This window comes from Quercus robur, chromosome 5 (genome assembly GCF_932294415.1).
Source record: "Quercus robur chromosome 5, dhQueRobu3.1, whole genome shotgun sequence".
In the NCBI taxonomy this organism is placed as follows: Eukaryota; Viridiplantae; Streptophyta; class Magnoliopsida; order Fagales; family Fagaceae; genus Quercus; species Quercus robur.
Genome location: NC_065538.1, coordinates 88,580,917 through 88,604,491, shown reverse-complemented (window position 1 = coordinate 88,604,491; position 23,575 = coordinate 88,580,917). Strand labels below are relative to the sequence as shown.

The following is a 23,575-nucleotide window of genomic DNA, read 5'->3' as shown; positions in this document are numbered from 1 at the left end:
TCAACTAACACCTCCTAGTGTTCTTAATAGAGACGTTCAGAGTTCAAATCAATCTTCCTTCATTGTATCAATCAAATTATCAAAATATATATATATATATATATATATATATATATATTAACCATTTTAGCAACTATCAACAATTGTGGGATGATCAATATATAACGCTTTTTTCCTCCTCTTTTTGGATGAATAAAGCAGGTATAATGTGTTGTTAGTAAGCTAGTATGATTCCAATTAGGATATTTATCCCATAGTAGTTTTCTATGGACGAAGTTTCTACTAAAATAAATCAAGGTAAAAATATGGCAGGCATTAGAATTTTCTTCCACCTGGGGTCTGAAGCAATTGTCTAAGTTGGCTAAAATATAGAGCCGGTTCTGGAGACACAGATGATATAAAGAACTGTAATCCAAAGTCAGGCAGGGTGGAACATGTGTATGCATGTGCATGAGTATTAGGTAGGGTGTAGGATGGGAGCAAATTTTATAAATTGATTGTGGGAAATTTCACCTAAGGGCGAGGCAATACGGGTAAGTTGAGAGATTTTAAGATGGAAACTTGGATGAATGTTTTAGAATCTAAAATTTTTAGGTTAAGAACATTTATAACAGAGTACATGAAAAAAACCTCATGTAGGTTTAGTACAAGGAAAAAGAAAGATAGAAATGTTGTAAAACTTGATTAGGAGAATTCAACGAATTAATGTTTTCGATATCTTGGATCAATAATCCATAAGGATTGAGGGATTAAAAATTGTATGAATCATACGATAAGAGCATGGTGGATATAGTGAGAAAGTGCATTAGGAGCATTATGTGATCATAAAATACTTTTTTTAAGCTAGAGAATTTTTTTCATGTGATTGCTACAAGACTAGCTATGCTATATGATACTAAATGTTAGGCTATTAGGGTTTTTTTTTTTTTTTTTTTTTTTTTTTTGAGAAGATGAGCTATTAAATAGTTATGTCCATAAAATGAATGTAATTGAAATAAGAATATTAAATTCGATAATTGGAAGTACCAATATATATATATATATATATATATATATATATTGTAGTGGGTTCAAATCTCGTTCGGTTGACTTTCCTACAATAAATTTATTAATTGAAGAAGTGTCTACTGAAGCTCAGCACATCATGAGTCATGGGGGGGTGTCCTCGGGGGAAGGTGCTTGAAAGGGTCAAAGATAGTATACCTAAGAGGATCAAAGAGTGTGTACTTGAGAGCATCAAAGGTAGTCCTTGGGAAAATGTCATCAGGCAAAGGGAGTTCTTAGGCAAATCTTTGCGGCAAAATCAGAGAGTGTGTTTGAGAAGGTTAGAAAAAGTAATCTAAAAGGTCTCCTCGACCAAATGAAGTCCTTCGGCTAGTCTCCTCGGCCAAGTCAGGGAGTGTGTATCTAAGAAAGTCAGAGGGAGTACTTAAGAAGGTCTCCTTAATCAAAGGGAGCCATCGGGTTAGTCTCCACAGCAAAGTCAGAGAGAGTGTGCACTTGAGAGGATTAGTGAGAGTACTCCAGAATGTCTCCTCAGCCAAAGAGAGTCCTTAGGCTAGTCTCTTTGGCCAAGTTAGAGAGTGTGTCTAAAAGGGTTAGAGAGAGTACCCCTGAAGGTCTCCTCGGCCAAATGGAATCTTTGGGATAGTTTCCTTGGCCAAGTTAGAGAGTATATATCTCACAGGGTTAAAGAGAATACTCCGGAAGATCACCTTGGGCAAGTCAAAGATAGTTCCTAAGAGGATTAGAGTCCTAGTAGAATTAAAGAGAGAGAGAGAGAGAGAGAGAGAAACCCCCCCCCCCTTTTTTGGAAAATGGGTCTTCCTCTTTATAGAGAGATGTGTGACCATAGGAGTCCAAAGGAATATGTGGTCGTGGGTGAGTAGAGAATTTGTGGTTGTAGGAGCTCAAGGGAATATGTTGTGGTGGGTGAATAGAGAATATGCGATTATAATTGTTTTTTTTTTTTTTTAATAGTGAGACCCCCACATAATTGACTTGTCATGTGCAAATAAAAGTAATCAATGTACTAGTGAGGAAGTGTGATTTGATTCAAGTCACAAAGATGAAAGGGATATAAGAATATTTAAAATAACACTAGTACAATAAAAATAATGAACAATATAACTAATTAAATAGCAAAATGTATAATTTTAGATAAGATATAATGGCATAAATGAATACATTAAAGTAACATTGATAAGTTTGCAGATCATTCATATAGATGATTTCAAATTTTGGGACTAAAGGTTTGTTATTGTGGGTGGATGAAATTTGAGGGACATAATGGAACTGGAAGAACTTCTAATACAATTGAATTGTGATGAACTCCTAATAGAGTCAATCATTTGCTAAAAGAGATGGTCTTAGACCAACCTAGGTCACCTGAAGGCGGGTGGCCAAAAAGGCTATGATGATTAAGTCAAAAAACTAGTAGAGAAGATGAAAAATGGAAGAGTTCCGATTCATAGAGCTTCTTAGGCCTATTTCAATAGTGGGGGAATATTTATAGAGTATAGAGAGATATTTTTGGCATTGATTTGACCTAAATCTTGGCAGTAGACATGTCAATTGATTGTTCTGTCAAGCCAATAAAATGAATGTATATCAAGAGGAAGTATACCCTGTTTCGGGTGTATACTTCCACTCACAGCTAGGTAGGTCCCACCAACTGTGAGTGAGAGAAAACATGCACTCGAAACAAAATGTATTTTCTTGTGTATCTAAATAATAGACCTAATATGCAGAAGAACGGGACATGTACATAACATTAAATGTGATAACTAGAGTTAAAATGCTAAGATAAGCCATGATCCTTGGAGAATTTGTATTTTATTTTAGGGCTGTGGAGCCCATAGTTATAATTACTTTTGTGGGGAGGACAGGTCACCCAAGCTAATAGCTATGAGCCTTGCCTTCCTTATAATTATCCTATTTGTTCTATTAAATGATGGTGAATATGTTGCTCCGTAATTGTTAAGACTTTACTTGTCAAACAAACTAAAAGGCTACCAATAATAATTATAATTGACACTTGCAAGTTCATTACAGATACTCAAAAATAGAAATGGATAGTATAAAACCATTTTCACAAATCCATTGTAGTGTAGTTGGTTAGGAATAGGATAGCTCATACTCATATTCTTCGTCATGAAATGAAACTATCACGCGGAGCACAAGCCCAAGATTAATTCCATCATGTGTTCCATGCCCGTAGGAAATTAAAACTAAACGGAAAAGTGTAATAGTGGCTTTAGATAGAGATAGAAGACATACAAAAAAATATTTTTTCCTCACAAAGGAGACTTGTGAGCTGTTGGATAAAGATAAACTAACCCAAAATCTTAAAAGTGTTGTGCTGTGTTGTGAAGAAGTTGGGAAATCTATTGAGTCTAATTAGAAGAGGATAATTAAACTGGTCAAGCTTGGGTATTAAGGAATGTGTGCTATAGCTTATTATTGGTATTCCTAATGTAGACTTGTAATATGATGGTTAAATTAATCAAGTTGTTGTAGTATTTGGGAATGGCTTACCAAATATTCTACTGTATTTTTTTATTAAAAAAAAGAGGAAAAAGTCTTATGTAAATGGTGTGTATCGTCTTAAGAGAGACTACCTCAACTTGGTTTGTAGAATATGGCTTGAATTAGAAGTTCAACTCCTTGTTGGATTTGGATAAGAAAGAAATTTTATTCCTTTTAGGTTACTGTTGTTTAAAGTTATCAAGCTCTATTATGAGTCTTGTCTACCACTTGATTTTGAGTTCTATTTGGAATAGGAGTGATTCTCCTTTTGTGTGTGGAAAATAAGTTTAGTTCTTTTTGGTTTTAGATATGCTAGCCAACTCAAGTCTCCTATATAAACATAGTGTTGCTATGGTAAAGAGTGTGTGAGATAAAAATGCTTTCTCTTGTTTTGGTTCTTTGATATTTGTGGATTGTGATTTGGAATAGTGAGAGAGGTTTGTTGCCGCCTAGTTTTGGTTCTGTGATTTGGTGATTTGCTCTCTCTTGGTTTGTTGCAACTTTTGGAATTGATTTGTGGCTCTCTTTTTAGTTTGTGCGCAATTCATATTTAGTATTTGTGAACCTTTGGTTCTTTGGTTTTGTATTTGTGAGAGAGTTATTTGGGTGTATTTAGGATTTAGGTTTATGAGAATGCCTCAATACCAATTTGTATTATTCCAAATTTGTTATAGTGAAATTTGTTCGTTGTTGCCCATTGATGTAGGCTATTGCTAAACCATGTAAGGTATTTTGAGTCTATTTTCTTTTAGATTAATTTTCTTTGTTCCTATTATTTGTTTGGAGATCTTTCTTAGGCCTAAAATATTTTCACAATTAATCTTGCTAAATTTGAGATTCCGCTATTTTACAACATGGTTACCCTTAATTTTTTGGAAAAGGATAGATAAATAATAAGTAGGGTTTTCTTGTCATCTTCTGAAGTACAATAAGGTGATATCTCTCTTTTATCATTTTCTTCTTTTTCCTCTTATACAGAGGTAAATTAAATTTTTAAGCATTGAAATGAATAAGTTATGTATTTATATGTATACTAGCCTCATCACACATATTTTGTGTGTCCGATGATGCTTTTTTTGTTTAGTGTCATAATTTTCTTTTTCTTTTTGAAATTTTAAAAAAGTTTGTTTTGAAAACATGAATTAATAAGAGAATGTCTTATTTTATATGCATTTTAAATGGAGTTGGAAAATTATTTTTACTAAGTTGTCCTTAAATTTTTTTTTCTGTTAAACCTAAAGATTTATGAGTATTTCTAAATCACATAAAAATCTAAACAAAAAAAAAGAGAATCCTCTTACAAATATAGATGGTATGGATAAAAAAAGAAACAAGAAAAAAAAGAGGCAAAGTACAAATTAAGCACAGCAGAAAATGATCTAAATTCATTCGAAAACAAGTTGGGCAATGGCAAATTGCAATGGGGATGAATTTGATTGGGTTGGAGGAGATAGAGGAAGGGCAGAAGCGTCATTGGCGGGATCCGTACACAAATCAAAAGTCCTTTATTAGCGCGGCTTTTTTGAGACGTTATAACAAAATAATAATAAAATAAGAAGAAATGATAGAGTATTAAGTAGAGTAGTGTAGTGTAGTGGACCTTTTCTGACAATATTCTCTTTCTCTGTACGAGGACTCTGTCTCAGTCCTGTCCACTGTTCTGTTTTCTTTGGGTTATGTGTTTTCAATCTCACTCCACTCCATTTTACCATAATAATAATAATAAATCCAACCTCTTTAATTTTTATTACTATCTTCTTAATTACTACTTAACTCAATTACTTACACTTCTTCTTTTACTAAAAAAACCAAAATTTTTATTGGAAATGCAAATCAACTCAATTTATTGCTCACTGTCACAACACATTACAACACCTCCACATTCACTGTGTTCTCTCTTCACTCACTCATCACTCTTCTTCTTCTTCTTCTTCTAGGGTTTCTCTTTCAAGCCCTTCTTCACTTCTCTCTTCTCACAAAATGGGTTTTACTTATTTTGTGAGAGGCATTGAGGCTTCTTCTTGTGGTTTTTGCTTTTCTGTGTAATGCTGCCCAAAGATGTGCCTTTTCAGCACTCAACAGTGAAGAAGTTGGGAAATCTTGTTTCTGATCATTGTCAATGACGATCATTGTAGAGGTTTGTTGCGTACTGTTGCTCACAAAAAGTGTTCCCCTTTAAGCAATAAAATGCTGGAGGGATCTGCAAACCTTTGACAAGTCCTTTGGGTTATGGTCTCTGTAAGTGCACCCACATTGTTCACCAAAAGGTAAATGCTTCATCTATTCTGTGTCTTTCAAGCATTTAATGGATTGAGTACTTAGTATTTTCTGTAACCAATTGTGCTCTAGTTCAGTTTTGTGACCCATAAAAATCTACTTGTATTTTGAGGTTGCATCACAATTGGGAAAGTTGCCTTCTTTCTCAAAAGAATTTATTTTGAATCTGATGTCAGCTTCAAAGTAAGTGTACTTTTGTTTTTTTGGTATTTGATCACTGACTCCTTGTTAAGAGGAATTTGGATTTGAAAGGCTTCTTGCTTATCAGATTCTGGATTTTCCATTTTTTTAAAAAAACTTGGGGATTTGTTTGTTTATGATTTAATTAGGCAGATTTTTCACTGTAGGGTATCACATTTGGTCTATTAGCTGTTAGGCATAAACAGGAGGTTTTATTCCTAGAATAAGAAAATTGTTTTGTGTCTACAAAGTTGCTTTTGAGTACTAGTATGATTTTGGGGGATTTGAATTGTGATTTTGAAGAAAGAATCTTATTGATACTCTTGGCAACAGAAAAGCTTATTAGTGAAGAACGGTAGCTGAACATGGATTTCTTTAAAGTCAAAAAATTCAGAAAAGCTCACAAACCAGTCCCAGAAAAAGATTTAGAGGATAAGCCAGTGCCAGAGTCTGAAGAACCAAAGAATGACAATGCTGGTGATGATTTGAATAAATCAGCTAATGCTGATCCTGTTGCTGAAGCTGAGGACGATGATGATGATTTTATCACAAATGAGGTGAAGAGGAGGTTAAAAGAACTGAGAAGAAATAGTTTCATGGTGTTGATTCCAGAAGAAGAGTCATGTGCAGAAGAGGAAGAGGATGAGGAGGAGGAGGAAGGTGAGACAAGCTCTAGTGAGTGGAGGGATGTTGAAGCAGAAGCTCGGCAGTGGTGGTGTGGGTTTGATGCTGTGTATGACAAGTACTGTGATCGGATGTTGTTCTTTGATCGGATGAGCAGGCAGCAGCTCAACGAAGTTTGTAAAGGTAGCTTGCTTTGATAGATGATGTCTTTGAATACATCAATTCTTTAACGAGTGGCATTTCTTGTTTCAAAAGTGACTAACTTATTTGTATTTTCTAATTAGCAAAACGTATACTTTTCTTACATGTGCTATCTGTGAGTTTTAAATATTTAATGCCCAATGAAATAATAGTAATCGTATTCAAGGAATTGATCAAACTTAGCTGACTAGACAAGCTTCAGAATACTAGAAACTTAATCGATTTGAGCTCCCATGAGTTTGGAGTGGGCTCAGGGTTGGACTTGATGAAATCCAATTGAGCTTCCAGTTTCAAATATTGTTTAGTCAATTTTAGAATCATTATAAAACCTATTAAATTCGCTATGCTGTTTCACCAAGGCATCAATTTTGTGCAAAATGGGAATCACAAATAAAACACTATCAGATTGTTTGAAAATTGAATCATAAAAAGGTATAAATGCTCCTTTCTATGCTCTAATGTTTAAGCTGGATTTTATTAATTTTTTTATCATTATTTACTTATATAAAAAAATGGATTTGCTATGATTTAAGAGTAGAAGGCCATTGTAAGAGGGACAGGAAGACATGCTAAAACATCTGAAAGAATTTTAAAAACGCATTTTGGAAGTGAAGCACCTTTTTGGCTTCCTGGCCCTTTTCTGGGATATAGAGACCAAATTTGCACTTGGCAACATGGGACAAACAAACAAGCATGTCTATCTGGTGCTTGCTTTCATACCTGGGTTGCAACTGTATGCTCCGTAGAGTCACTTACCTAATATATATATATATATATATATATATAATTTTTGTCATAAATCATCTCCAGTTTATTTAATTTATTCTTCAGCTTCCTATAAATTTGCTTTGTAATTGTAACTTTGTAAGACAGATTTTTTAAATCCTCTTCACAAATAAAGGTTGTCTTCCAGGATCTCAGACCCCTGCAACTCCATCACCAAGATCTGCATCTAAGAAGCTCACGTCACCTCTTCGCTGTCTTTCTTTGAAGAAGATTGAGGAACCTGATGATGAAACCGAGCATCTTCAGCAGCCAGGTCATGACCCATACCAAGATATTGAAACAGCATATGTAGCTCAAATTTGCTTGACTTGGGAAGCACTTCACTGCCAATATACTCAACTGATTCAGAAAATCACATGCCAACCTGATAATCCCACCAGTTATATTCACAGTGCTCAGCAGTTTCAACAATTCCAGGTTCTATTACAAAGGTTTATTGAGAATGAACCCTTTGAGGAAGGTCTCAGGGCAGAAATTTATGCTCGATCAAGGAATACTTTGCCTAAACTGCTCCAGGTTCCCAATATAAAAGGTAAATTCTTGTGAATTAATCCATAAAATTTGATCATTTCAATTCGAGATGATGATGTGACTCTTTCATGATTATTGTTTCACTTGGCGTACGGTAACTAGATCATATTTAGCAAATGAGTATGCTTTACTTGCCAAACTGGGCTGTTAAGTAATTGCTTTAATTATCTGTTCAGGTTCAGATAAGAAAGTAATGGATGAAGAAGAATCAGATCTGACAGTCCTTGCCCCAGATCTCATCAGAATCCTTGAGAGCTCAATCCTCACTTTCCACTTGTTCCTGAAGATGGACAAGAAAAAATCTAGTGGTGTTCTTCAACTGTTTGGAAATCAGAACCAGATTGCAACCCCTCTTCAACAGATTCAATCTGCTCTTGAGAAGGTAAGGTTCTACTATATATCCTGTATTTCAACTTTCTATGCTAACATCTTTATCTGATATAACCATAAGCAAGTCTTCTTAGGAGTATAGTGTGGGAAATGCTTGTTGCTCATTAAACCTTCCCAATCATGTAATATCCTATCAGTATTATTAAATGCACTGTTTGTTTGAGAGTCACACTGCCCTTTGTTCAAATCATTAATTCTTGTTTGAACGGTTGCTTTCAACAACCTGTTCTCGGTTTGCGTGAAATGCAATGTAGCAACACAATAGTTCTGCATATGCTTGTACCAATGTTTGAATATACTGAAGTTCATTCTACAGTGCTTATAACATATTTTGGATGATGGTGCAACTGGCTTTTGGTTGAGCTGAGGTAACAATTGATGTAAAATTTCCCAAGATAAGAGTATAAATAATAATAATAATAATAATAAAAAACAAACTAATTAAAAATTCATTGGTCATTGAACATTCAATGAATAACATCTTTTGTTGACATGAAGCAACAAATTTAAAGTTCATTGAATGAAATTTGCTAAAAATCATCTCGCTTCACTAACTTAGAGCATGAATAACATCTTCCTTTTTTGACATGAAGCAACAAACTTGAAGTTCATTATCCATGCTACTAACTTTTTGCACGTTGAATAAAATTTGCTAAAAATCATCTTGCTTCACTAACTTAAAAACTTTTGATGGCTGGAATATTTTCTATAATTGTGTCCCATTGAACTGCAGAAAGGGATAAGACTGAAGGAACTGAGAAAAAAGAGGAAAGGCAGGAAGAAGAACTCTTGGCCCCAGACACATGAAGAGATTCAGCTATTGTTTAGCCTCGTTGATGTGAAAGTCTTATATAGGGTTCTCAGAATGGTGAGGATCACCAAAGAGCAGTTATTTTGGTGTGAAGAAAAGATGAAAAAGCTTGATTTATCAGATGGGAAGTTAAGGAGAGACCCCTCTCCCACCCTTTTCCCTTGTTAATAATAGTAGCTGTTAGCTGTGGTGTTAAGATGGGTAGAGAAAGCGGGTTTTTGTTTTTGTTGGATGGTTAGCTGCAAGTGAACCCCATTTTGGTCCTTTTGTTAATGCTGCAAAGGAATTCTCATATCCTCCTAGTAGGAACGGCTAATGTTTTTGCTGATTCGTTATAAGAATTGCAGAAAGGGCTCTCTGCTGTGTATCATCTGACAAAATCGTTAAATTGTTTAGAGAGTATGTAACTTTTGTATAACCATGTTGGTGTTGCAGTGCAGATAATTGTTATGGATATTTCTTCTTGTAGTGTATAATTCAGTGCCTTTTTTTTTTTTCAAAATTTTTTTTAGGTGGTTGCTAACAAATTTCTAAATTATATAAAAAATCAACTCCCCAATTGGTTCGATTTCATTAGTGGCAGTAATTATCTCATGCATCCGAGAGGTGTAAGTAACATAACATTCTTCTCATAACATGTGGCGGGTCCTAGTAGAGCTTTTGTGAGACTTGCAACTGTTTGATGCATGAGATATGTTCACCATCCAGAGACTAAATATATTTTTATGAAAAAAAAGAATGCCATGATAGTTTTGCCGTCACAAGTTTTTGTGACGAAATTTCTTTTGATACTTTTTTGACCAAGGAAGATCTACATTTAGTTGCAGGTTTTATTGGTTCCCACTTGCAAGTTACAACTTCCAATAGAGCTAGACTTTTATTTAACCTTTTTTTCTTTCTGTATTTTTTTATGTTTGTTTGTTTGTTTGTTGTAACTTGCTCTTGACTTTTGCTTTAACCTTAGTTGCATCAATTTCGAGAAGGATCTTGGGCTTTTGCTTTTTGTTCGTGACCTTACATTGGTATCATCAACTGCATGCGGAAAGGGTATTGGGCTTCTGTGTAGGAAAGAAAAACACCAACTAGCCTATTTGGCTTTAAATGAGGTTCAAACTTCAAATACAAGTTTTTTTTTATCTCAATTAGGTTTCAGGAAATGGCATTATTTTTCTATTTTTGGGGTTGGGAATGTGGTGTTTTCTTCTTCTTTTTTCATGTAGTTTTCTTATGTAAGCTGTGAAAATTCACTTGAATGTTGTTTGCATTTTTTTTTTTTCCTTTGATTTGCTAATTCTTACAATTTTTTATTTTTTATTTTTGGCTTACAACAATTGGAGGGATTTGAAAATATGTTCTCGGATAATCGGATATTATTATTAAGCCACAAGACTTTTGATCTATTTTTAAATTAATAATGATTATGGTCCAAAGCCTCAAGAAGATGGTAATTAAACATCTTATTTTGTAAGTTCTCTCAACAATTTGGCTTTAAAGCTTCTTCCTCTTCCTTGTCATTTCCTTTGCCACCACACACCCCAAAACCAAATCTAGCAACATTTAGCTAAAGGGGGTTTAACGTCCGTTTAAGAAATTTTGGAAGTAAAAAGAAACCAAAGAAAGGGAAAGGGGGGGAAAGGAAAGAAAAACAATGGAAAAAAGCATCAATCTCCATTAAAGAAAAAAGAACTTTAACTTTTTAAGTCTTAGGGTCTTGATAGTAGGGAAAAATAATAGGGGAAGAGAGAGGGCTAATTGATTTAGGATGCACCCTTGGAAGAAATTATTCAATACAACAGGATAAAGTTTTAACTTCTAATAAGTCTTAGGGTCTTGGTAGTAGGAAAGAATAATAAGAAAAGAGAATGGTGATTGATTTAAGGTGCACCCTTTCCCCTTTGGAGAAATTATTTGAAAAAACACTTTTAAGTCTTACGATGTTCGTAGTAGGAAAGAATGATAGGGGGGAGGGAGCGGTGATTAACTCATGGTGCATCCTTAGGAGAAATTATTTAATACAGCAAGAGAATAGTCATGTTGTCCTCTGACCAATAAAAGAAGACATTTCTTATCGACTGCTAATTTCAAAGGATCCAAAATTCTTTAATAGTATTAGTTGGGAGTACCACTTGTTTGCCCTCTCATTTTGTTGAATAATGAGACTTTTTATACATAAAATAGAATTTCAGTCTATGGCGTTCGATATGATTACTTTTTTATTATCAAGCCAAAACACCAATTAATTTTTTGTGTAAGCGAGGTTCAAAACTCAGACTTTACACTTTACCCCCCCTCCCCCCCTAAAAATATATCCCATTTTACACTTACTCTTCTAAACTATGAGAATGTACACTTACCTCCCTAAATTATTTCCTGTGTAACACTTTGCACCCCATCCCATGGATAATTGTTTAGAGAAGTGTGTATTATCATAGTCTAGGGGGGTAAGTGTAGAAGGGGATATAGTTTATGGGGTTAAGGCTGCGTTTGGTTAAATATAAAATATTTTTGGGAAAGGAAAATATTTTCAAGTGTTTGGTTGCATTTCAAAAAATGCTTTGGAAAATATTTTCTAGTGATTGGTTGTGTTCCTGAAAATGCTCTAAAAAACCTATTTTTATCATGTTTCTCACATTTTCTTAAGATCCAAACGAATATTATTACAAAGAATCAAGATATATAAACAATCAAAGAAACAAAAATCAAAACAAAAAAATCAAAATCCCAAGATCAATCGTGAGAGAGGGACTTAAGTGACAGAGAGAAAGAGATCGAAACAAACGGTGTTATCTGACGATGAGGAATGGGTCGGCAGAGTGGGTCGTTCACTGGGTTAGCTTAGGGGTGGGTTGCTCAGGGGTGGGTTGCTCATAGCGGTCCGATTGGCTCAGGGGTGGGTCGTTCATTGTGTCAGTGACAATGAAGAATGGGTCGGCGGAGTGGGATAGGTCTTTTTTCACCAGAGTGGGATGAACAGAGCACTCACCGTCACGTGAAGGGTATGAGGACGGCGATCTGACCGGCGCGATCGTGGGTTCGACGGCGCGATCTATCTCTCTCTCTCTCTCTCTCTCTCTCTCTCTCTCTCTCTCTCTCTCTCTATTTGCGCGTTTGTGAGTCCTTCTTTCTCTCTCTCTTTCTCTCTTTGCGTGTCTTTGGAAATGGTTTGAAGTGAAAATAACAATGGAAAATATTTTACACCTCGTTGCCCTTATTTTATAGTCAACACTAAAAACATTTTCAGTTTGACCCAATTTTCAGTAACAACCAAACATCCACTTTTACAGAAAAGTATTTCCAGAAGTGGTTTGAAGCCAAAACAAATGCACCCTAAGTATAAAAAGGGTATAGTTTAGGGGGGTAAGTGTAAAATGGGACATTATTTAGAGGGTAAAGTATAAAGTGTAATATGTGATAATGGTGATGATGCCAAATGTAATATGTGATAATGGTGATGATGCCAAGTGTAATATGTGATACCACTGGTCTAAACTTAAAATCTTTTTATAGTTGTATTAGAGCCAATATTGTAAATAATATTTACATTTTCTACTACTAAAATATTTTTGGCTTGATTTTGGACTTCATCTGCATCTTACTCATTAATATGGATGCAATTAATTTATTCCTTAATATCAGTTTATTCTTGTTTGGCTAATTTCTTGTGACTTTTTTTTTAATATTATTTGATAATTCAATGTTTAGTGAAAGAGGAAGAATTCAAATTATGGATGCCTTCATTTAAAACACTAACAAGTGAGAAATGAAATAAAAGGCTATAAACAATTTATTATAACTTCAAACTTCAAACTATTAGTGGCTTTCAAATTATGTTGTGTCAATGATGTTGGGTTTACACATGAGTGAAGTCTTATGTTGAATAATGATGAGAAGAATGATTGATTAATATAACATAACTGAGCACATACTCATAGAGTTTTGGCCTTTTGGGTTAAAGTATGTTTCTATATGTTATATTAATTATTTAAGGAAGCTCTACAAGATGTTTATCTCCCCAACAAATGGTATCAGAGCTCATGGTAATGTGGGGCAAAGGAGGCAAGGTTAACGAAGTTCCTTTTGCAGTTGGAGTGGGAACGGAGTGTGTGTACTTAAAACCCTTTCGCAAATGAAGTAAGACAGGTCCCTTTCGTAGTTGGAGTGGGGATAGTATATTGCACTAAGCAAGTCCATAAAGCCCATGCAAACGATTTTGGAAAAAGGTCCAACAAAGGAATATTATTACCAATGGTGCTAAACAATGGTGAAGTGCGAGGTTCTCCTGGAGAATAAAAGACGTGCGGGGTTGGCATGTAGAGGCCTATGGATGATGCTCTAGGGTAGGAAAAAGCCCATTAGGGAAGGGGGAGCGAATAGAACTTGTTGGTGGCCTACAGAGAGACAGAAACTCACATGTGAGGGGGAGATTGTTAGATTTACACGTGTAAGTGAAAACCCACATTGAATAATGATGAGAAGTATGAATAGTTAATATAATATAATTAAACATATGCTTATAGGACTTAGGTCTTTTGGGTTAAAATATATTTTTATACGTTATATTAATTACTCAAAAAATCTTCCCAAACTAACATTGTATGAGTCGCGTATGAGAACGTTTGTTCCACGATTTGTATATTCTCTATATAATCATCTTTTTTTGCTGAATACTCTATATAATCATCTGTAACCGATGCAAAGGTACCTGACATATTTTAGAGTAGATAGTGGTAATCATGGTCTTATTTGGTCAACCAATTACGCTGATCTAGATTCACTTTATTGATTTGAACTTTCACCTACTTAACTATGTTCTACTTTGTAAAGTAACACCTATGTTCTAATTTTGTTATATTTCAAAACCCTTTCACACTAGAAGATATCTTATATATCTAAAATCTTACATAAATCTCGTTTAGAATTCATTCATCTCAATACAGTTTAATTTTTCCTGTGGTCACGCTAGGAGTTAGCTTATTTTATTTTTTTAGTTTATCTTTACTCCTAAAATGAGTCTTATTACACTATTAAATGGATCTAATAATTCTAAAAGTTAATTTTTAACTTTTTTTTTTTTTTTTTTTTATATACTTTCAACTAAAAATTTTTAATTTTAATAAAATAAGTTTGCGTTTCCAAAAACCCCATATATTACAATACTTATGATATCTAAGCAAGCTTTCCGAAAGTTTTTGGTACTAGGCTTTAGCCAAAGGGAATAGGGGGGAATTACTTTAGGATCATCATCTAGGTATCTCATTGCCTATGGAAAAGACAGACAAGTCCCATCACAATTCACACATGCAATTAATGCAATGTCCTAGCAAACCAACCCCAAGTGCAGTGAGCCCTCCCCTACACAAAGATTTGGGTCATCATCATTTTGTCCTTCCACTGGACCCATCCAAGAATCATTTCACATCTGTCAATACTCCAGCTAAAGCTTACTAGGACAAGGGTATGTATATACTTATATGCGTGCCAAGGTCTTCTTTTTTTAATCTGTGCTCATGGTTAAGAGGCATCTGTTCTGCTCTACCTTTTTTTTTTTGGGGGCAGTACGTACGATTTACCTAAAACATACCAAGTTTAATATGATGAGTTTTAATTTAATTTAATGGTTGAAAATTGGAATTAAGGGTGGCCTTTAATTATAGACCTGCTTCAGTGTTCGATCGTTATTAGTTGTCTTTAATTTGGACTTGTGGAGAGTGCAGTTTAAAAATAAATGGCATTTTGGCATCACTCTCATTTTACTATTATTGTCCGTACGTTGTACAATATACGGAGTATATAATTGGGAATCATTATTATGACTGTTACACGTTTCAATTATAGTTGATGCTGGTGTCCGCTTATATTGTGTTAACACTCATCACCAAACCAATGAGTCATATTAGAATTTGAAAACTTTAGTATAACTAATAGAAAAGGAAGTGTCATCACTAGCACAATTGACATAATTTGAAAAGATTAATTTGCTAAATAAGTTGAATAATTCTAATGAAAATTCCTATCCAAAAAAAAAAAAAAAAAAAAAAAAAAATTCTGATGGAAATTATTGGTACCAAAGTTTCTTGAGGTATTGTGCAAATCAGCTTCCTTCAACCATTCAAATTAGTTAGTTAGGCACGTTTTCAAACAATTTAGAAAACTAACATCTCGAGTTTTTGAAACTCGAGATCCATATTAGAACTCGAGTCTTAAAGACTCGCTTTAGATCTCGAGTCTTTAAAACTCGAGTTTTATGCAAAAAAAATTTAACCTATAGTGGCGTTTTTAAGACTTACAGTGACGTTTTAAAACCCTATAGCGACGTTTTCCTGCAAAAATTTTTTTTTATAAGTACAGGTTTAAGGAGTCCTATAGTGGCGTTTTTAAGCCCTATAGTGACGTTTTATAGACCTATAGCGGCGTTTTTTGCAATTTATGAAAATCGAGTCTCTAAAACTCGATTTTCAGCGCAATTTTTTTTCTCCAAATCGAGACTTAAAAACTCGAGTTCCAGATGGAACTCGAGTTTTAGATACTCGAGATGTTATTTTTCAAAATTGTTTTGAAATATGACAATTAACTAAATAGTTTAATATTTATTGTTATTTTAAAAAAAAATTCAAGTTTCTTACCTTGGCTAGACATTTATAATGAAAACCCTACTTTCTCTTTTTTCTTATTTGACAAGTTCTAACTTTAAAAAGATCATGCCTAATAATTGAGCTTCATATAAGAAAGGCAATAAAATAATCAAAAGTTACAGCTTCAAGGTAGATAACTATATATAATAAACACAAATTGTAAAAGTAAAATAAAAATAAAAACATAATCGTTGTTTTCATCTTTTATTAACCCTTTATTATATGTGGGTTTCAGTTAGTTTAACTGGTAAAGTTTTAGATGGTTGAATAACAGATAGAAGGTTCAGTATTTGCCTATACCAAAAACTAATTAGTATCTTTGTCTGATAATAAAGTTAAAAAATCTGGAGTTTAATCCCTACACCAAAAACTAGACGTTTGGAATGAAGAGAAAATGAGAGGAAAAGATAGGTGAAAAATAGAGGGGAAAATGACCAAATAATTAAGTAGTATATTTTTACCTCTCTTTGTTCCCATGATTCTTCTCTTTTCTTTGCCTCCTCGCATCCAATGGTGAAGTTGAAAATTTATTGGTTTTAATTTAAAAGAATAAAATGATAATGTTTTGAAAACAAGAAGGATAATAAGTTAAAGGAGTAGTTTAAAAAATAAAGGTGAAGGGAGTATCATATATATAAAAAATAAAAATAAAAAGATGTAGTGAACGGTGTTGGTTAAGTTATTCCTCCTACATCAAAAACAGGGGGAACCAAAGTACCAACCCTAGACCTAGAGATTTGTTTTGTTTGTAGGTTGTTGTATCATGTATGGAATATTATGGAATATCGATGACGAACTTGGACTGTTTTGCTTAAATGCAGCATCAGCCATTGATTCTCTCTCAAGAACAAAGTAAGTCAACCATTTGACTAAAAACAGGATCAGACGGTGGAGATATCTGTGGTGACCTTTGCTTTATTGATACGTTTTTCATAATCTAAAAATAGTTTATTCTCCATTAATATCTAATATTCCATAAGTACAAAATTGCCCCTAAGCATGAACAATTAAGCTTTGCTTAATCTCTTTTTTTTTTTTGAAATGGAAATATATTCATTAAACCAACCAGGAAGACATACAAAGAGCCTGCAGAGCAGGACAAAGGACATTAGCTACACATATTAGATGGCATATCAGATTGCAGAAAAGACAGAATAAAGGGAGGGGCAACGCCCTTCCATATTTGACAATTTCCAGTTCTTCTAGCATGCTGTGCGAGCTCATGGGCCACTAAATTATAACTTCTACTCAAGTACTTGAAATGGCAAGATTCAAAAGACTCACAAACTTGATGAATTCCCTGAATGAGGTGGCCGAAAATGCTCCCTGTAGCTTTATCATTAACCGCTTGGATGACTGTCAGAGCATCAGATTCAACAATAATCCGAGGCAGCTGAAGCTCTTGAGCAAGAAGGACACCTTGCTCCAAAGCAAAGACTTCCGAAAGCTCTGCAGAAAAATAGGACTGAAGCGGCAAGCACAGAGCAGCCACTACTTGACCATTTGAGTCTCTAATAACAACACCCACACTGGAAGAACCTTCTTGTTCTGAAGAAGCACCATCAACATTAACTTTAAAAGCTCCAGGAGGAGGAGGGCTCCATCTAGAAGAGGCAGGTCTTACAAAGTCAAAATCCCAACTAGCAGAGCATGTAAATTCTTCCACTACATTTCTTGCTTTATGCCAAACTTGGCTAGGAGAAAGGCCACCATCCCTATGCAGAATATTATTTCTGTTAGACCAAATGGCCCAAGCCGTGGCAAAGAAGATCTCCAAATCTTGAAGAGTTGAGTGAGAGAGGATAGATAAAGCCGAGTCAAGGAAGGAATTTTTAAATCCTTGAGTGTGCAGAGGATTTTCAAGCCAAAAGTCCCAGACCAAGGAAGAGAAAACACATCTAAGAAGAGCATGATCAACAGATTCAGCATCATTTCCACAAACAGGGCAGACCATATCTTGAGAAATCCCTCTTCTAGAGATGGCTTCCATCGTAGGGAGACCATTGACACAAGCTCTCCAAGCAAACACCTTTATTTTTGTTGGCAAGTGAAGGTGCCAAAGCCGCTTCCACAAAGGCTTACAAGGATCCCCGATAGAACTTTCACCATGATCATTTGCTCTCCTCAGGCCGTGGGCTACATGATAGGCACTTTTGACTGAGAATTCTCCACGCCTATTTCCAATCCAGATAATTTTGTCTTCTGGAAGGGTGCGGCTTAGAGGAATCTTCAAGATTGTTTCTGCTTCGAACGGGAGAAAGGTTGCTCTAACCAAATCCACATTCCACCATTTTGTCATTGGGTTTATGAGAGAAGAGACCATTGGGAATTCGGGGATGACATTTGGAGGGGAAATGACCTTGTAAGTGGACGGGTTTGGCATCCATTTGTCATCCCATATATGAATGAGTTTCCCGTTACCCACTCTCCAACGAGTTCCCTCTCTAATAATGTCAAGGCTGCTGTGAATGCTTCTCCAGGAATATGATGGGGAGTTGCCAAGCTTAGCATTTAGGATATCTCCAGCAGGGAAATATCTTGACTTGAGAATCCTAGCCACAAGAGAGCTTGGGTTTTGTAGAATTCGCCATATTTGCTTAGCAAGCATTGCTTTGTTAAAAGCTTGTAGATCCCTGAATCCCATTCCACCACTTGCTTTCTGTTTGCACATAGTTTTCCAGCTCACCCAGCACATCTTTGTTTCTTGCTGCTTTTGGCCCCACCAGAAACTTCTCATCATACTCTCAATTTCTTCACATAGGCTTTGGGGAAGAAGGAAGCACCCCATAGTGTATGTGGGAATGGCTTGGGCAACTGCTTTTATAAGGATTTCTTTACCCCCCATAGAGAGAAGTCTACCCTTCCACCCGGCTAACTTTTGGCCAATCCTCTCTTTGAGAATAGAGAAGATTTGTCTCTTCGATCTACCAATGAGGGATGGGAGGCCCAAGTATCTCGTATGTCTTGAGTCTTGCATAGGGCCAAGAGTAGCAAAGATCTCATCCTTGACTTCTTGAGATGTATTGGGGCTAAAGAAAATGGAGGATTTCTCGGTATTAATTTTCTGGCCCGAGGCTTCCTCATAGTTCTGGAGTATTTGCTTCAAAGCTTGACATTCCACAACACTAGCTTTGCAGAAGAGGATGCTATCATCCGCAAATAACAAATGAGTGACTCTTGGACAGCCCCTACATATAGAAATGCCTGTCCAACTATGGTTTCGGGCTGCCTCATGAATAAGAGCAGAAAGCCCTTCAGTACATATAAGGAAGAGAGTTGGGGAGAGAGGATCCCCTTGTCTGAGCCCACGAGAAGGGGTAATGTTCCCACAAGCAGCCCCGTTTATTAAAACAGAATATGATACCGAGGTGATACACCTCATAACAAGATCCACCCACTTGGAGCTGAAACCTAGTTTCTCCATAACCGCCTTAATAAAGCCCCACTCAACTCTATCAAACGCCTTACTCATATCGAGTTTGGCAGCCATATAGCCCTCTTTGCCTGCATTTTTGTGGTTTAGAAAGTGCATTAACTCAAACGCCACAAGTACATTGTCAGTAATAAGCCTGTCAGAGGTGAAAGCACTTTGGTTTTCAGAAATAATATGAGGAAGTATGGCCTTAAATCTATTTGCAATGGTTTTTGATATGAGCTTGTAAACAACATTACACAGGCTTATGGGCCGAAAATCAGCCATCTTTTTGGGATTATTAGTCTTTGGAATGAGAGCAATATTGGTTCTATTTAGGCTAGACAAAGATATATTATCATTAAGAACATTCAAAGCCATATTAGTAATGCTAACACCCACTATATTCCAGTATTTCTGAAAAAAGATGGCAGACATACCGTCCGGGCCGGGAGCTTTTGTGGGATGCATCTGTTTGAGGGCGGTGGCAACCTCCTCACTAGTGAAGTTCTTGTTTAGGCTTTCATTCATCTCCCCAGTCACTCTTGTAGGAATGGCAGCAGTAACCTCCAGGATCTTGGTTGGGGAAACCGTCTTATATATATCCTCAAAATATTCAATGGCAACTTGGGCAATACTGTCTCGTTCAATACACCAATTGCCGTGACTATCCCATATCCCCGTTATGGTGTTTTGTTTACGCCTTTCAGAGGCTTGAGCATGAAAAAACTTTGTGTTCTTATCACCCTCCTTAAGCCAAAGTGCTTTAGCCCTTTGACCCCAATAAATCTCTTCATCATCTAAGAGATCATTAATTTCTCTCCTTATCCGGCTAATTTCAGAACTAAAGGCCCCATTTCTGTCTTGGAGCGTCAAAGAATTCAGCTCATTTCTTTTTTCTTGAATCTTCTTTGGAATTTGCCCAAATACACTAGAGCTCCACTTCGACAGCTCCGCAGCACAATTACTAAGATTAGCCATTACCCCTTCCGGAGTACTAAGGTCCAGGTTCATTCCCCAAGAGTTTTCAATAATAGATTTACAGTCTGCATTCTTTGTCCACATGGCTTCAAAATGGAACCGTTTTGCCCGGGCTAGACGGTGAAAAACAGGGGCCGAAACCAGCAAGGCACTATGATCAGAAGTAGAATCAGGTAAATGCTGAACTTTCATTTCCCTAAATTTTTCTACCCATTCCAGGTTGGCAAAGGCCCTATCTAATCTTAGGTATATTCTGTCTTCCCCCCCTTGCATATTACACCATGTAAAGTCAGAACCACAGTAACTCAATTCTTGGAAAGCACAGTAATCTACAACTTTTCTAAAACTATCCATTTGTTGCTGAGATCGAATAGCACCCCCTAATTTTTCTGTATTAGACAGTATCTCATTAAAGTCTCCTAAGCATAACCATGGGAGATGCAATTGATTATTTAAAAAGGCAAGGAGATGCCAAGATTCATACCTTCTGTGCGTTTCCGGGTGGCCGTAGAAGCCCGTTAGTCTCCATTTGAAACTGTGCTCCATGTCATTAATTACTGCATCTACATGGTACTGAGAGTAGCTCTTTATTTCCAAGTCTACCTCTCTAGCCCAAAGCAAAGCCAGACCACCTTTTCTGCCTACGCAGGGAACAATGAGGCCATTAGCAAGACCAATTCTGCATTTTATTCTCTCCATTCGACGAACTTTAGCTTTTGTCTCCATAAGAAATACTACTTTGGGATTCCATCGTCGCACCAAATCGTGCAACGCTCGAACTGACCGGGGGTTCCCAAGTCCCCGGCAGTTCCAACTTAGGGGATTCATGGCTCCCGGCGGTGCTGCCTTGCAGCCACCGCCGATCCCTCATCATAATGATTTTGAGTTGTAGTTATTTCCATACACTGCCTCTTATGCGTATCATCAATATCTTCTCCTTCAAAAACTAATTTCCCCATTCTCTTTGAACCAATGCTTACAGGCTGGACGTCTGAGCCTGGGCTTTTTTTCTTTCCTTTCTCTCTAGCAATTCTTTTCCAGTTTGCCTCTGCCTTTGTTTTCCTTACTGTCTCCTTTCCCGTAGGCTCAGGCATATTATCTTTTTCTTCATTAAGCCCAGCCTTGAACTTAATTGGGCTAGTCACTTCCATTTGTTCCTTTGCTAATTGGGCTTGTTGGCCCACGAGCGAATTTGCATCCTCTAAGCCCTTAAATTCCCCAAATTCACGTGGAGCGCCGAAAGTGGGGAAAGTACCCATCACATGTGGCCCTGACATCCCTGTAGCACTCTGGCCCACTAGAATAGTAGGTTCACCTGCTTCACTCTGAAACCCATCACTCCCTCTGACGTCATGCAACTCTGTGCTCCCTTCTTTTGAATTTGAATTTTTCCTTTTGTCTGCACTACCGGAGTGACCTTCACCTCCAATGAAAGTTGAACCAGCAGAGAAATTTCTTGTGGCATCTGTATTTCCATCAATCCTATCCTCACTACCTCCATCACGTTCTCCACTGCTGGTTGATTTGGATTTCTCCCATCCCAGTCTTGTATTACCTTGGGCCCGGAGCCAATCACCATATTGTCTGGGGTTTTGTTGGTCTGGGAGGTCCAAACAGTGCTTCTCATCATGTCCCAGTTTACCACACTGAAAACAGAAAACTGGGAGTCTTTCATACCTGAAGCTTACCCAACATTTTTCCCCTTCAACACTAGCCACTTTGCCCCCTCTCCTCAAGGGTTTGTCCAGCTGAAGATCAACCCTGATTCTCATAAATTTGGCCTGATCAGTCTGCCTTGCTCGCCTATCCATTTCAATGAATCTCCCAATGCTGTTACCAAGCTCTCTACCCACCTCTTCTGACATGAGCTCAAAAGGGAGACCCCATATTTGGACCCAGAAGGGAGAATGGGTGAACTTTATATTTGCAGCAGAAAGCCCTCTTCTCCATCTACTCAACAACAACAGGTTATTATCAAAATTCCAAGGCCCATTTTGTTCTACCCATTTCAATTGATACTCAGACCCAAATTTGAACTGCAGAATATTATTTCCCACATCCACAATTTGAAGGTCCGAACCCATCTTCCATGCCGCCCTCATTGTGTTCTTCAATGCCCTCTGATTTTGGTGTCTATCCGTCAAGAGGCGACCAAAGAGACTAAGAGAGCATTCTTCAAGCAGATCGGACTTACACCTTGTCTTTATTGAAATTTCCTCTTCTTCTTCCTTAGTGAGTCGCAGATTAAGCAACCCTTCCACCACCGTTTGGTCCATGACAGTGATGGAAGAGAAGGACACCGAACTCACCAACGTAACCCCAACCAGCCAAATGGAACCAACTGATAGAAGCAGAGAAAACCCAATCGGTAGGAAACAAAACCCAAATGATGAACAGAGAAACCCAATCGGTAGAAAACAAAACCCAGATGAAGAGCAGAGAAACCCAGTCGGCGAAGCCCAGCTGATGAGAAAGAAAACCCAACCGAAACCAGGAAGAAGCTTAGGCGATGAAGAGCAGGAGAGAAAACCCGTCGATCTCGGTTGAGAAAAGAAGTTCAGGCGAGAGAGAAAGAGAGTCAAACTCTAGGAAGAAACACCCAGAGGCAAACTCATGGGAGGAAAGACTCAAAAAAAAGAGAGAGAGCACTCAGAAGAGAGAGAAACGCTCCTACAGGGGAGAGAAAGGCGACTTTTCAGCTTTGCTTAATCTCAGACCTGGGGTTTGCTAATTTGACATGTTGGTATCAACTTAATGAATGAAAATCTTACCTACATATATATATATTCCCAACTGGGTGGGCATTATCTACATCCTTTAGGGACTGTTTGCCTTGCTATTTCAAAGCAATCTCCAAATAAATTTACCATTTCAAATGGGTGCAAAGGCAATAAGTTAGGAAGAAACTGGGAATGATCTAAATTCATATAGGAAGGAAGCATAAATCTAAATTTAAATTAATTACAAGGCTTAAACTTATGAACTGCCTTCATGGATATATTAATTGTCGAGGGCTCTTATTTGAACTTTGAAGTAGTCATGTCAAAGTATATGTTTCTATTAGAGTTGATAAATTTTGTAATCATAATATACATCAAATGGGATATTGTATTTTTTTTTTCTTCTTCTAAGTATACATGTATCCTATTCCTAGCACCATCAAAATGCTAAACAACGAAAAATGAACCATAGAATCCTCATAATCCTATATTGGTTGATTTC

General features: G+C 36.5%; 2 protein-coding genes across 3 annotated transcripts; one reads left to right on the top strand and one right to left on the bottom strand.

Moving 5' to 3' along the window:
• The first annotated feature begins 5,332 nt into the window (after window positions 1-5,332).
• Window positions 5,333-9,804, top strand: LOC126727662 (uncharacterized). Of its 2 annotated transcripts, none has more exons than XM_050433586.1 (5): window positions 5,333-5,795; window positions 6,319-6,792; window positions 7,712-8,128; window positions 8,304-8,509; window positions 9,251-9,804. In XM_050433586.1, exons 2-5 carry the CDS (start codon window positions 6,351-6,353, stop codon window positions 9,494-9,496), a joined length of 1,311 nt encoding a protein of 436 aa, XP_050289543.1. In that variant the 5' UTR covers window positions 5,333-5,795; window positions 6,319-6,350; the 3' UTR covers window positions 9,497-9,804. The 2 variants fall into 2 exon arrangements, with proteins under 2 accessions (XP_050289543.1, XP_050289544.1); XM_050433587.1 differs by having other exon boundaries at window positions 5,338-5,795; window positions 7,724-8,128.
• A 7,189-nt stretch (window positions 9,805-16,993) lies between these two features.
• Window positions 16,994-23,031, bottom strand: LOC126727661 (uncharacterized). Its single transcript, XM_050433585.1, has 2 exons — window positions 19,813-23,031; window positions 16,994-19,464 (listed from the first exon to the last, which is right to left on the bottom strand). The coding sequence occupies exons 1-2, from the start codon at window positions 21,179-21,181 to the stop codon at window positions 17,069-17,071; spliced, it is 3,765 nt and encodes a 1,254-aa protein (XP_050289542.1). The 5' UTR covers window positions 21,182-23,031; the 3' UTR covers window positions 16,994-17,068.
• Window positions 23,032-23,575: the final 544 nt, after the last annotated feature.